Here is a 14,134-nt window from a genome sequence, read left to right as displayed (position 1 = left end):
CACTCTCTCCCTTCACACGTCCCTCATCCTGTCACCTCCATTACTCTTCCTTTTTCTGTAAGAGGACTTACCTGGTTTGCAGACGCTCAAACAGATCTCTGCGGTCCCAAAATCATTGGCATTGCCCTAGCAATCACCATCAGTAAATGCTCACACTCCTTGGACTTAGTAGGTGGAAACAGCCTTTGCTGGGGGGTTGGAGGGTGGCTGCCCTGGGCAGGGAGAGTGTGGGACAAGTCCTGGGGAGCCTCTTGCTTGAGATTGGCTGCAGGGCTAAGGAAGGATGGAATTGTCACTTATGTGTCCTTATGAACTGGTAAGGATCTTTTTCTGAGCACCTTTCCTACCCCAAGCACCATGCTAGGTCTTTGTCATACTCTGCATTATTTAACCAACAATGAGGCTGTTACTATCTCCACTTCACAAATGAAGAAACTGAGGCTCAGAGAGATACGGTAATTTCCCCCAAATCATAAAACCTACAAGTTCAGGCCTGAGGTTTAAACTCAGATTCAATTTCAAATCCCAGGCTCTGCATCCTGCCGCCTCTCATAACTCGACATCAAGATGTTTGTCGTGGTCTTGTTTATAATTGCAAAAAATTATAATTTGGAAAAAATGGAAATGTTTACCAACAGGAGATTGATGGGCTACTATGCATTAAAAAGCACAGTGTTGATCTATATACGTCAACATGGAGAGCGGTGCATAAATTTTGTTGAATTAAAAAAACACAAGATAGGAGCTCTAGTATGGTCCTGTTGATGCAAAACATGCGTTTAAACCTATAGAATGACGACTGGAACATTGCTCACTAATCCATTTAGAGTAGTTATCCCTGGGTGGTGGAACTTCAAGTAATTTTTATATTTTAAAAATTCACATTAGTATCATTTGAATGACAATGAACAAGAATCATTTTATAACTAGGAAAAAGGCATTTATATTAAACGATCTTTAATATTTATGGATAATCAGCAAATAAAGTAACCTTTTTCTGAATCACCTGATTTTTTTTTGATAGGAAGTTTTTATTGATTTTTCTAGAACCAGAATGTTATGTATTTATTTTTATTTTTTATTATTTTTTAATTTTTCAATTACAGTTGACATTCAATATTATTTTATACTAGTTTCAGGTGGACAGCACAGTAGTTAGACATTTATATACTTTATGAAGTGATCTCCACAATAAGTCTAGTAACCACCTGGCACTATACATAGTTTTTACAATATTATTGACTATATTCCCCATACTGTACTTTCCATCCCCTTGACTATTCTATAACTACCAATTTGTAATTCTGAATCCCTTTACTTTTTCACCCAGCTCCCTAACCACCTTCCCTCTGGCAACCATCATTTTGTTCTCTGTATCTAGGAATCTATTTCTGTTTTGTTTGTTCATTTATTTGTGTTTTAGATTCCACATATAAGTGAGATCATATGGTATATGTCTCTCTCTGACTTATTTCACTTACCATAATACCCTTTCCTCCACACCCTCACCAGCACTTGTTGTTGATTTATTGATGATAGCCATTCTGACAGGTGTGAGGTGATATTGTGTTTTGTTTTTTTTTAATTTATTGGGGTGACAATTGTTAGTAAAATTACATAGATTTCAGGTGTACAATTCTGTATCACATCATCTATAAATTACATTGTGTGTTCACCACCCAGAGTCAGTTCTCCTTCCATCACCATATATTTGATCCCCCATACCCTCATCTCCCACCCCCCACCCCCCCGATATTGTGGTTTTAATTTGCATTTCCCTCATGATTAGTGACATTGAGCATCTTTTCACATTCTATTGGCCATCTTATGTCCTCTTTGGAGAAATGTCTATTCGAGTCTTCTGCCCATTTTTTAATTGGATTGATTTTTTGGTGTGATTTGTATGAGTTCTTTTATAAATTTTGGGTATTAACCCTTTATCAGATGTATCCTTCATGAAAATCTTCCCTCATTCACTGGGGTGTCTTTTTGTTTTGTTGATGGTTTCCTTTACTGTGCAAAAACTTTTTAGTCTGATGTAGACCCATTTGTTTATTTTTAATTTTGTTTCCCTGGCCCGAGGGGATATATCAGTAAAACATATTACTAAGGGCAATGTTGGAGAGTTTACTGCCTATATTTTCTTCTAGAGTTTTATGATTTCAGGTCTTACATTTAAGTCTTTAATCCGTTTTGAGTTTATTTTTGTATATGGAATAAGAAAGTGGTTCTGTTTCATTTTTTTTGCATGTATCTGACCCGTTTTCACTGCACCATTTGTTGAATAGGCTGTCTTTACCCCATTGTATATTCTTGCCTCTTTTGTCATAGATTAAATGACCATGTAGGCATGGGTTTATTTCTGGGCTGTCTATTCTGTTCTATTGATCTATGTGTCGTTTTTATGCCAGTACCATGCTGTTTTGATTACTATGGCATTATAGTATAGTTTGATATCAGGTAGCATACCTCCAACTTTGTTTTTCTTTCTCAAGATTGCCGTGACTATTTGGGGTCTTTTATGGTTTCATATAAATTTTAGGATTATTTATTCTAGTTCTGTGAAAAATATCATTGGTATTTTGATAGGGATTGCATTGAATCTCTAGATTGCTTTGGGTAGTACGGATATTTAACAATGTTAATTCTTCCTATCCATGAGCATAATATATGCTTCCACTTACTTGTATCTTCTTCAATATCCTATACTTTTCAGAGTACAGGTCTTTTGCCTCCTTGGTTAAATTATTCCTAGGTATTTTCTTTTTGATGCAATTGTAAATGGGATTGTTTTCTTAGATTCTCTTTCTGATAGTTCATTATCGGTGTGAAAAATACAACTGATTTCTGAATGTTAATTTTGTATCCTGCTACTTTACTGAATTCATTTATCAGTTGTAATAGTTTTTTGGTGGAATCTTTGGGGGAATCATGTGCTATTTTAACTTCTTTCACATTTGGCTCTGATTATCATACAAAGATGATAACTGGAATTATGACTGATAACATTATATTAGGTTGGTACAAAGGTAATTGCAGTTTAAAAGGTTAAAAATAAATGCAAAAACCGCAGTTACTTTTGCACCAACCTAATACCAGGACATATCAGATTTTTAGGAATTTTATACAATTCTGGAACACTTATATTAATAATACATACCATTACAATGATAACCTAAGAAGGTTTAGCATTACTTCTTATTTTGCAATGCTTCTTAGGTAATTTAACATCAAATAAATCTAATTAGTTTAATATTTTGCTTTTTATAAGGAGAGAAACAAGTCTTTTGAGATGTTCCAGGAACCCTCTGAAAAATCCCAAAGATACTTAGAGGTCACAAAGAGTTCACTTAAAATTTGATTTGGAGGAAGTGTATTAAAAATATCATGGAATTGTTTAATTCTGCCAGGAATATTTACTGTTTTTCCCAACTGAAACTTGATGAGATATTTGAAACTTTTGATATTTAATAACTTTTCATCAGGAATTTGGCCAAACTGGAAGCTGATATTCAGAGCCTGATAGGATTTTTTTTTTTTTTTAAGGTCTTCTCTTCTAAGCTAAAATAAAACTGTACCCAGAGGGAAAGAAGCAAATTAAGGATGATGTACTCGGAGAAATAGATCAATCTATGTTGTTATTTAAGTTATAAGCCGGTTCTTTGGGGGAGATTGAGAGCAATCGTCCTCACCTTACAAATATTTGTGAAACCAGAAACGCAACTCTAGAAGCAGTTCAAAGCCCACTTATCTTTATTATCTTTAATTCCTAAGACTTGATGAGAAAAGAAAAGGAAAGGAATTTTTTTAAAAAAGTGTATAGAAGGATCCTTGCCTAAGATCTAGCCCACAGCTTCTATAAAGTTAAGTATCTTCTCCACAAATATTAATAAGAAAAAGCCTTAACTATCTGAGTGGATAAACTTAACTTATTCCAACTGTTCTCTAATAGCTAGTGAATTTTACATTATCGTGCCCATCTCATGGCAGTAATTATAAAACAAAGGCTAGAAGGTCTCTGTTTGCATCTGTCTATGTTCATGTGTGTTGTGTAGTATTTTCTACCTCTGGATGGTATTGCTCATTTGTCAAAGATTTCTATTTAATTGGCTTAAACAAAAAAGCCCTTATATAAACAAATTCTGAATAATATAATAGAAACTAACTTAAATGCCTTTCAGGTTCATGTGATCTGCTAATTAAATATGTTTGTCTAATTAAAATAGGCAAATGTTTAGAGTTATCACCATTAAATATAATACTTTTATTTTGCCTAGATTTACTGAAAGAAGTTCATGTCATTTCTGTTGCAAAATCTGTCAGCAAGAAAAGTAACACAATATAATAAAAATTTCATAAGTAATCTAAACATAATTGTTAAGAGCAAGTAAATTGAATAGGTAGTAGAATAAGAAGTTTTGAGATGAAACTGTTAACAATAATGTGTTATATATACTTAAAAATGGTTTCCCAAAATCTTTTGGTAACTTGCAACCTTAGAATTTTGGAAAGTTAAATTAAATGGTGGAAATTATTGAACACCCAGATCATTTCCAAGTAAGATAAAATAATGAAACATTAATTACTGAACATAGTTCTAGCAACTTATAGCTTCTTATTACAGAAAAACTAAAAGATACATTTGGGTCTGTTGGTAAACATGTGTCACATTGAAAGATTATACTATGAAAAAGCTTGTATTTCTAGAAATTATGGGATGTATTTGTAAATTTGTCAATCTAAAGAACACTGGGGTGACAGATGGTTCACAATTGCTTACTTCTAGTTTTTACTAGACATCAAGGTTTCTAAGGATTAAGAATGCTAATTAATATGGAAGGAAAATAATGTTTTTGGTAAGAGAAGAACTAAGGCATGGAGATACATTTTTGTGGGTGGTAAAAGAAGGTCATTCTATCCTAACATAAAGTTGTTTCGTTTTTTTTCTGAATGGCTAAAAGAACAAGAGAAGAAATAAAATGGAAACAGAAAGTTGCAGAAGGTATATGAAAAGGAAATCTGAGAAAGGAATTTTATGTGTGATCAAGCTGATAAGATTGAATGAATTTATGCGGGTTTTAAAAATTAAGCTTTAATATTAATGATGTACATTATAATACTGAAACTTAATTTCTTTTCACCTGCTAAAAGGACAAAGTTTTCTTGGGCTGTCCAGCTGGTACACTAATAAGAGATTGTAAAATGTTTTTCTTTTCGAGTAATCTGCTGAGAAAGCAAAGCTTCTGTGTTTATGTCATCTTAATTGGGTCGTTGATTACTTAAGGAAATAGAACGTTCTCAATATTAAGAGCTAACCTTTTGTATTTGGCTTTGAAATCTTTTATTGTTACTTTGGTCAGATAGGTAATTAAGTATTGTTTCATAATAATCCTTGGTCCTATTTAGTCAGTATCCAAACCATGTAGCCTTCTTTATGTTGTGTCTGTATGTAGGTACACGGTAGAAATGTTCCAGAAACTGTGCAAAGTAACTGTAAGTCTGATATCTCTTAGTATAAAATGTCTGTTGTCAAAATGGAGGCTCATACTAAAAGGACTGAACCTGAATATTAGGGAAATACCTCAGCTGACTTTCATGCAAAGGCAGCCACCACAAAATCTATCAAGATTGTGGCACATGTGGATGAAGTGCATTTTGCTTCTGCAAAAATGGCCCTTCAGTGCCAGATTTTGCCCTCCTGCTACCCTTGTAACATGGGAGCAATCTGCTCCTAAATTAGAAGGCTGTAAGATGGGTAAACGACAGCTGTAAAGTAAATCTATCGATCCAACATCTGGAAGTTGAAACTTCTCGGGAAATTTCAACATGAGACTGGAGGGTTCAGAACAAACCTCTCCAAGATGTGCTACTTTGGTATGTGGATTATTTTTCGCTGATGGCAATGGAGATATTGTAGGCTCCAGAGAATCTTTTACCTCTCCCTTAAAGAATTTAAATTCGAGCTCTTTCCAAATAAGATAACGAGAGTTATCATCATCTATAACTATTTATGACCTATGTAGAGCAGGGCAAACATGTAATTACGGAACATCTGGTTGTCTTATCGATCTGCGAATGACCCTCTTTCCCTCTGAAGTTCCAAGGCATCTTACCTCCTTCCTTGGTTCAGGATGCCATATATACGTTATTATATCTTTCTGTCTCTGAAACTCTCATGTATGTGGGGGCTCTGACCCTCGCAGGTATGTGGAGCTCCCATATGTACATATGTAACTAGATCTGGTTACTTTCTCTTGTTAATCTCCCTCCTGTACATTTAATTATTAGATCAGCCGAAAACCCCCAGAAGTGTGGAGGGAAATTGCTTTCTCCCCCATAGGTGTGATTATGATGACCATAATAGCAATCCTGAATTTCTGAGCATTTCCTACCCAAGGGCAGAGCTGAGCATTCTCTGTTCATTAGTCTCCAATACCCTCACAACAAGAACCCTGAGAAACGGGTTGATTTGATAAACACGCCTGTTTTGCAGATGAGGGCACTCAGGTCCAGAAACACTAAGAAATTTGCCAAACCCAAGTCCTCCTAATGGTGAAACACACAATCTTAACCACTGTGGTGTCTTATACTCCCGTTTGAGTTTGTCTCCAATATGTCAAATGAACTCAAAAAGGGTCTGAGTCTTTTCTGGGTAAATTATAGATTTACTCAAGGGTATCCAGGGTTTGGAAACTGAATATACAAGTAGGGAATATCCAGAGGGTTCTGAAGAAGAAAGAAAAGATAAGAACTCTTACAGTAAAAAGTACATTCTTGAGAAGGGTCAGTCATACGTTATCAGCCTCTGGGTAGCTCTGAGATGGTAATCCTCTAGGTGAATTATCCTCTGGGTAATGAATGTCAGACCATCTGGATAATGGATGTGATGTTGTCTGAATAGGTGAACATTCTTTCCTTAGTCCTTCAGGGGGTAATCAGGGGGTTATCTGTAGGTTTCCTGTTTGTAGGCATTGACGCAGGACTGGAAAGGTCAATGGTTTAAGTTCCCAGACTACTTAAAGCAAGAACAGAATCATTACCTCAGGCTGCATCCTACTTGCTTTTAGAAATTTAGCGCCTTGACTATAGTGACTCCATTTTATTTCTTCACTCTGTTCCTCCAGCATAAGATAGGAAGGAAGGTATTTCCGCTCCCAAGGGTACTTGCCACTTGTTCGTGGGTGGTGGCAACGCAGTCACATCCAGGCCTGCTGGTCTCTCTGTAGCAGCTGGGTGAGTGACATTAGAATGCTGAGTCTTCCTAAGTTGTGCACACTGTGTGGTGTGGTGCAAGCGCATGGAAATCTGCTCAGTTGCTCAGTCCCCTGAAGGGGTGGGGAGGAACTCATTCATTTTTGCAGAAGTCAAGTGAATTGTACTGGTCACATGGTTGACATTGTGACCATTCCAAAGAAGTAAGGGAAAGGTGCAGGTTCAGGCGAATTAGTGGGAGAGAATTGGGGGGTCCTCTAGGACTCCTCTCTTCCTGATCTTGTCTCTTCTGCCACTTTCCCAAGGTGTATGGGAATAGCAGCTTTTCCCTTTGCCTGCTCTCCCTCCTCTCCCGCTGAGGTTTCCTCCAGGCTTGCTACTCAAAGAGTGGTTCTGTAGACCATTTTATAGGCGAGGAGAGGGACTAGGGATGCACCTGTAACAGCCTGTTAGAAATGCAGCTTCTCAGGCCCCATCCCAGACCTGCTGAATCAGAATCTGCATTTCAACATAGTCCCCGGGGGATGTGCAGGTATGTTGAAGTTTAAGACGCACTATTACTGAGCCTTTTGGCCTCTGCAGGCAGAAGCAGGAAGCCTGGGGAGGTGGGGAGATAAGGTTTGAACAGGACTCACCCCGGCTCCTCCCCTTCCTCATTCCCCACTAACCTCACCTGTTCCCACCCCTCCTCTGGGATGTTAAAAGCTCTGTCAGTCTCCAGGTCCTCAAGAGCTCTCCCTCCAAGGCTCTGAAGATGGACCCGCTCTGCCTCTCTGCAGCCCTTCTCATCTTCTTGAACATCCAGGCGGCTGGCGCTCAGGGGAGTGACACCGTCTCCCCTTCCCAACGTAAGTCCCAGTTCACCTCTGCTCTGTGGACTGGGGCAGGAAATGAATTTGTAAGAAGGGGCTGGGGAAGCAGGGGTGTGGGTGGACGAAGCCAATCCGTTCTCTCTAGATTTCTCATGGTAAATGGGGACGTTTTAACTCCAGGGACATTTCTTGACTCTAAAAAGTAACTCATTGTGTTTTCAGCTTAAAAAAGATCCTGCCTAACACTCATCAGACAGCTCTAGCAGATTCTGCCCTCACCTCTTAGACTCTCTCTATTCCTGGTCCCTGCCTCCTCCCTGAACCTCACTGGAATATAATAAAAAGATACGTATTTGATCTGTCTAGGTTCTTGGCCCAGGCCTGAGAAGAGTCTTGGAATTTACCGTCTTTTGTATGATAATGCAAGGACTCAAGGTGGGGGAGAAGGGGCCTGAGAAAACCCACCAGGTGATGAGGTTAGAACTTTCAAACCTCCCTCCTGTGGGGATATGAGAGGGTACCAAGATTGAGTTCAATTAGTAATGGCCAGTGATTCAATCAATTATCCCTACTATATAATGAAACCTTAACAAGACCCCCAAATATCACGGGTTTGGAGATCTTCCAGGTGCCGTGAAGGTGACACACCCAGCGAGAGAACCCCCTTCTACTCTCACTCCGCCCCGTCCTACGTATCTCCTCCATTTGGATGTTCCTGAGTTTTATTCTTTATTATCAACTGGTAACAGTGAGTAAAGTGCTTCCCTGAGCTCTGTGAGTTGCTCTAATGAATTATTGAACCTGGGGGGTGTGGTCACAGAACCCCAGACTGGTCAGGAGTATGGGTCACCCCCATGACCTTGTGACTGGCACTGGGAGTGGGGGCAGTCTTGTGGACCGAGCCCTTCGCCTGTGGGGTCTGTGCTAACTCCAGGGATTAGTGTCAGAAGTGAACTGACTGTAAGACACCCAGTTGGTGTTCGAGAATTGGCTGATGTCGATAGAGACACGACATGTTGGTGTCAGGGGAAAAAACCAGATGCACTCATCCTGTGTTTTGTTGGCTGGGATGGAGCTAAGGGATAGAGGAGTGAGTATGGGGCAGTGCCCCCAGAGACCCTTACCTGTTATCTGGGTTTTAAGGTTTCGCTGCAGAAGTCAGGTGGTTTTGTCAGGTGGAGAGAACTGTGATTTCTTATGTGCAAGCAAGCAATTTCCAAAGTGATGCACAGGTGTTCTCATACTCAGAGCTTCCCCTCTGTGCTCTGGACAGTTATGGGACATTTTTAGCTTGTGTTTCACCGGGGGTTTTCTTCCCCCTGCTTAATTGATGGCTTATTGAAGGGCTTACGAAGTCTGTGGCTGAACAAACACATTGGATAATTCAGCAACTTATTAAGTTCCTATCTTAAATAATCCTCAAGACATTTTACATTTTGACAACTTATGCCAATCGTTAAGTCCAGATTGTCACCTAAGCTTCTGATCCACTGGCTGTAGATCGTAGATTCCCACCACCGGTGCTAGAGAGGCTCAGAGAAATATTTTACTTACTAGATTCTAGGTTTAAAAGGATGTAAATTAGGAACAACCCGATGGAAGAGATGCAGAGGGCAAGGTATGGGGGAAGGGCCCTCTCCAGGTACCCTCACCGAGTACCTGTACGTGTTCACGGGGCCAGAAGCTCTCTGAACCCCGTCTTTTTGGGGTTTTATGTAGGGTCCATCACATGGGCATGGTTGTTTAAATCATTGGCCATTGGCGATGGAACCAGTCTCCAGCGCCTCTCCTCTCCCAGAGGAGGGGTATGGGGCTGAAATTTCCAACTCTCTAATCACATTAGAGGCAACCCACCCCTCTCCCTAGGTTACCTAGGGGCTTACCAAAAGTCACCTCAATAACATAACAAAAGGCACCTTCATCGCTCTCACACTAAGAGAATTGTGAGGGCATTAGGAGCTCTGTGCCAGGCAGGACTGGGACCTACACCAAATGCATGCTTCTTATCATAAGTGACAATATCACTCCCACCCAATATTACATTATTCCGGTCCCCTAGGGGGTAACCAAAGTTAACATGCTGGTATGTTTTCTTCCATGCCTTTCTCCATGACAGCATGACACTTGAAGACTTTTTTTTAAGAGTGGAAACTTTGAAACATACACGAAAGCATAGGGATGAGTATAATACACACGATGTATCCACTGTGCAGCTGCAACAAGTATTGACATATGGAGACTATTGTTTATGTATTTTTTTTGTACTTTTCTGGAGCTTTTTGAAGCGCAGCTCAGTCATTATGCCAAGTAATCCATAAATACTCATTCAGGATATATAATTATTTACATTATCACCATGCCATTGTCACGCTGAACAAAATTAACAATACCTCAGAAAGCAGGCCATCAAATGAAGGTTTCCCATGTCCCCTCTCCCACCCCCAACTGTCCTCCATCCGGAGTCGTGCAGGTTGTTTCAGTTGTTCACTGTGTAGACCATCCTCATGTGACAGCCGTCCCCAGAGCTGACCGCAGTCCTGTTGCCTCCCCGCAGGCCGCCCTGTGTTCTGCCTGGAGCCTCCTTACAAGGGACCCGGCAGGGCTGTGTTGCCCAGGTTCTTCTTCAACACCAGGTCCGGCTTCTGCGAGGCCTTTGTGTTTGGCGGCGGCAGAGCGAAGCTGAACAACTTCCTGACCAAGGACGAGTGCACCCGAGTCTGCAGTGGGAGAAAACCAGCTTTCGAGACTCAGTACCAGCTCGAGCTCCAGGCGCAGCCTGCACTCAAGGATAAGCCTGTGGACAAGACCCAGGACAAGGGGCCCGCGTGCCGGCACCTGGAGCCTGAGAACCAGGACGGGGACGGAGACTCTGACCTCAAGGACGACGACGACGAGGAGGACGAGAAACCTGAGGATGAGAAGCCTGAGAACCAGGACGGGGACGGAGACTCTGACCTCAAGGACGACGACGACGAGGAGGACGAGAAACCTGAGGATGAGAAGCCTGAGAACCAGGACGGGGACGGAGACTCTGACCTCAAGGAGGACGACCACGAGGAGGATGAGAAGCCTGAGGACGAGAAGCCTGAGGACCAGGACGACGACGACGACTACGAGGACGAGGACGAAGAGCCCCAGGGTTAGGATGAAGATGAACCTCAGGCGGAGGGTAAGGCGGGAGCAGGCCAGGGAGGGGCCGCGCCAGGGCAGGGACAGAGGCAGAGGTGGGGGGCACCCCTCACTCCTGCACGCGTCTCTTCCTCGATGCCTTCGGAGGAGCAATGTCCTGTGAGACCACAGACTGAGCACACGCTCCACGGCCAGCTTGGCGGAAGGTCATGCTAGGAGCGCCCCTTGAGACAACCCGAGCCTTCTCAGCTGTTCCCCTTTTTCAGGGGGGTACACGGAGGCAGCCTCCCTGCAGAACGGGTCTGCAGTGCTCCCGAGCTGCCACCAAACTCACTCCCTTCTTGTCAGTCATCCGGGTCGCGGGACGAGCATGGTTGCTCATTCCTGGGATGGTGTAGGATCTGTCAGGACGGACTGCCTCGGGTCAGAGGCTGCAGTAAGGACCATCAAGTCCCTTTCTGGTTGCAGGGACCCTGGAACCCGAGCTGCCCTGAGACGCGGCAGGAGGCCCCACGCAGGGCTGCTCCCTTCCAAACCTCCCCTCCTGGCAAAACCCTGCTTCTGCCCTTCCACCCACAGCTCTGGTTTTGCTGTCTTACTCAGTAGACTGAGCAACGTGAGAGCACAGCTGTGCACCTCTGTTTGTCTCCTCGCTTTCTTCCTAGCACTTACTTCCTTCTCCACTGGGTTGGCTGTAGGGCCAGAGGGTTGAAGCCACCCCATGCCCCACCCACCATCCCTGGAATCTCTAGGGCTGGCGGTGGTGGAGTTTCTGGCTCCCAGTACTGAGAGTTAGTGGTGACAGGTGTTTTCACTACAGAAGCCCTTTCCGCCACAGCCATGTTGCATGTTTTCCTGCCTGAGGCCTCACACTCTCTAGCCTTGTATTTAATAAACACATTTCTGTTGTTTGCAACTAAGAATCCATGTCCTGTCCATACAGTCTGTAAAAATGGTGGCATTTCACATTATTCTATTCTGCCAAGCAGTGGGTACTTCCCCCCCTTCAGAGGGGGCCCCACCAGGTGTAGGAAGCAAACCCATTAGGGGGTCATCTAACTCTTTATGTCCCCTCCCCCACCCAGCTACACAAAAACCTGGACTGAGATTTCAACCTTAAAGTCTTTGTTCTTTACTTTTAAGCCAGGTCAAAGGTTAGGGCAGGTTGTTCTCCTGGACTCTCAGAAGGAGAAAAGAAGGAGCATGAGGCTTAATTGTCCCCTTGTCCAAGGAGCCCCTTCCCTGAGGTTGTTTGTGGGAGGGAAGGGACTTGCTATTTCAGTTACAACATAGCAACCACCCATTTAGTGAGCACCTTCTGTGTACCGGGCTCCATGCTTAGCATTTTACAAGCATTATTTCTTGAATCATCCTAAGAATCTGCGAGGGAGGCAATGGAAGCACGGAGATGTCACACTACTGGCATATTTGTGTCCTGGGGCTGCTGTAACAGTAAACGACAGATATTTATTCTCTTACAGTTCTGGAGGCTACCAGTCTGACATCAAGGAGACAGCAGGGCCATGTTCCCTCTGAAGGCACTGAAGAAGGGTTTGTCCCAGGACACTCTCCTACCTCCTGGAAAGTCCTTGGTTTGTGGCAGCAGAAGTCCAGTCTTCACTTGCATTTCTCCTGTCTGTGTCCTAACTTCCCTTTTACATAAGGCCATCAGTCATGTTGGATTAGGGCCCAGCTTCATGACTTCATCTTAACTGGATCACCTCTATAAAGACCCAATTGTTAAATAAAGTCCCATTTTAAAACTCCAAGATATCTTTTTCTGGGGGAGACACAGATCAACCTATAAGAGCATATAAATGGTAGAAACCGGGGTGATCTGACCCCAAACCGTTGTCCTTTGGATGGAGGAAGAACCTAGACTCTCTAACCAAGCTGCAAGGGTCCAAATCCTGGGTCGGGCTTAATTTGGGGTTCCCGAGGAGTACAGGGCAAGTAGCTTATTAGATAAGGTCGGGGCGGGTGAGAAAGGGAAGGAAAGGCAGCCTACAAACATTGAGTCATCAAGCCCACCACATAGTCCCCAGGGGATGTGGGCAGGTGGGGTAGAGAACTTTCTTACTATTATCTCCCCCAGCAGTAAGAGGGTGTTTACACACCAACATCCTGTCATTCATTGATTGAGGACTCTGGCTTGCTCTGTGCCCTGGTCTGAGGGCATATGTCCCAGGACCCCCAGTGGTTGTGAATACGTCTCAATCTCTCTCTCAAAATACCATGTTGGGCTGTACTCATCGTTCCTCTTCTTGTGATGCTGTGAGATGATACAATGCCTACGTGATGAGATGAAGTGAGCTACTCAGAACGGTGTGCAATTGAAAACTTAGGAATTGTTTATTTCTGGAATTTTCCATTTAATACTATTTGGGAGTGTTAACTGAAACTGTGGAAAGGAAAATTGCAGATAAGAGGGTGCTGTACTGGCAGCTGGAAGTCAACCAGCAACATGGGATGTGTAGCTCCCAGGGGGAAGGGTAGGGCACACAACTGCCACGCTATTTATGCGGTTTTGAACAAGTTAGTTAACCTCTCTGTGCCTGTCTTCCCACTACATGGGGTTGTGAGGATCAATGAATTCATACATGCTGAGCCCTTAGGCCATGTAATCCATGCAACTCAAACATTTGCTAGGATTATTACTGACTAAATGATACGGTCCCCTACTGGACAACGAGGGACTCCTATGCCACTTAGAAACAATGTTGGAAGGTATGTGGGAGAGAATCTGATCCAAACTCTCTACTTCACAGGTGTGGCTCTTGGGGCCTAATAAGGGAGTATCTTCCCCACAGTCATGCAGGTAATGCATGATCAGTTTAGTAAACTAAACCCAGGCAACGTCACTCATTCATTCATTCTCTCATGTATTGAAACCTGTTTTGTGACAGGCATCAGGGAACGAGTAATGACCAAAACAGCAGCCTCCAAATTTATTTGACTATTCACAGCCATATCGGTAAAAT

The 14,134-nt window shown here is 42.5% G+C and overlaps 1 protein-coding gene across 1 annotated transcript; it reads left to right on the top strand.

Moving 5' to 3' along the window:
* The first annotated feature begins 7,929 nt into the window (after positions 1–7,929).
* Positions 7,930–12,900, top strand: LOC117016112 (glutamic acid-rich protein). The gene is made up of 3 exons (XM_033095207.1): positions 7,930–8,060; positions 10,579–11,193; positions 12,635–12,900. The coding sequence occupies exons 1-2, from the start codon at positions 7,967–7,969 to the stop codon at positions 11,166–11,168; spliced, it is 684 nt and encodes a 227-aa protein (XP_032951098.1). The 5' UTR covers positions 7,930–7,966; the 3' UTR covers positions 11,169–11,193; positions 12,635–12,900.
* Positions 12,901–14,134: the final 1,234 nt, after the last annotated feature.

Source organism: Rhinolophus ferrumequinum, chromosome 23 (assembly GCF_004115265.2).
Source record: "Rhinolophus ferrumequinum isolate MPI-CBG mRhiFer1 chromosome 23, mRhiFer1_v1.p, whole genome shotgun sequence".
NCBI classification, from domain to species: domain Eukaryota; kingdom Metazoa; phylum Chordata; class Mammalia; order Chiroptera; family Rhinolophidae; genus Rhinolophus; species Rhinolophus ferrumequinum.
This window is presented reverse-complemented; position numbering and strand designations above follow the sequence as displayed.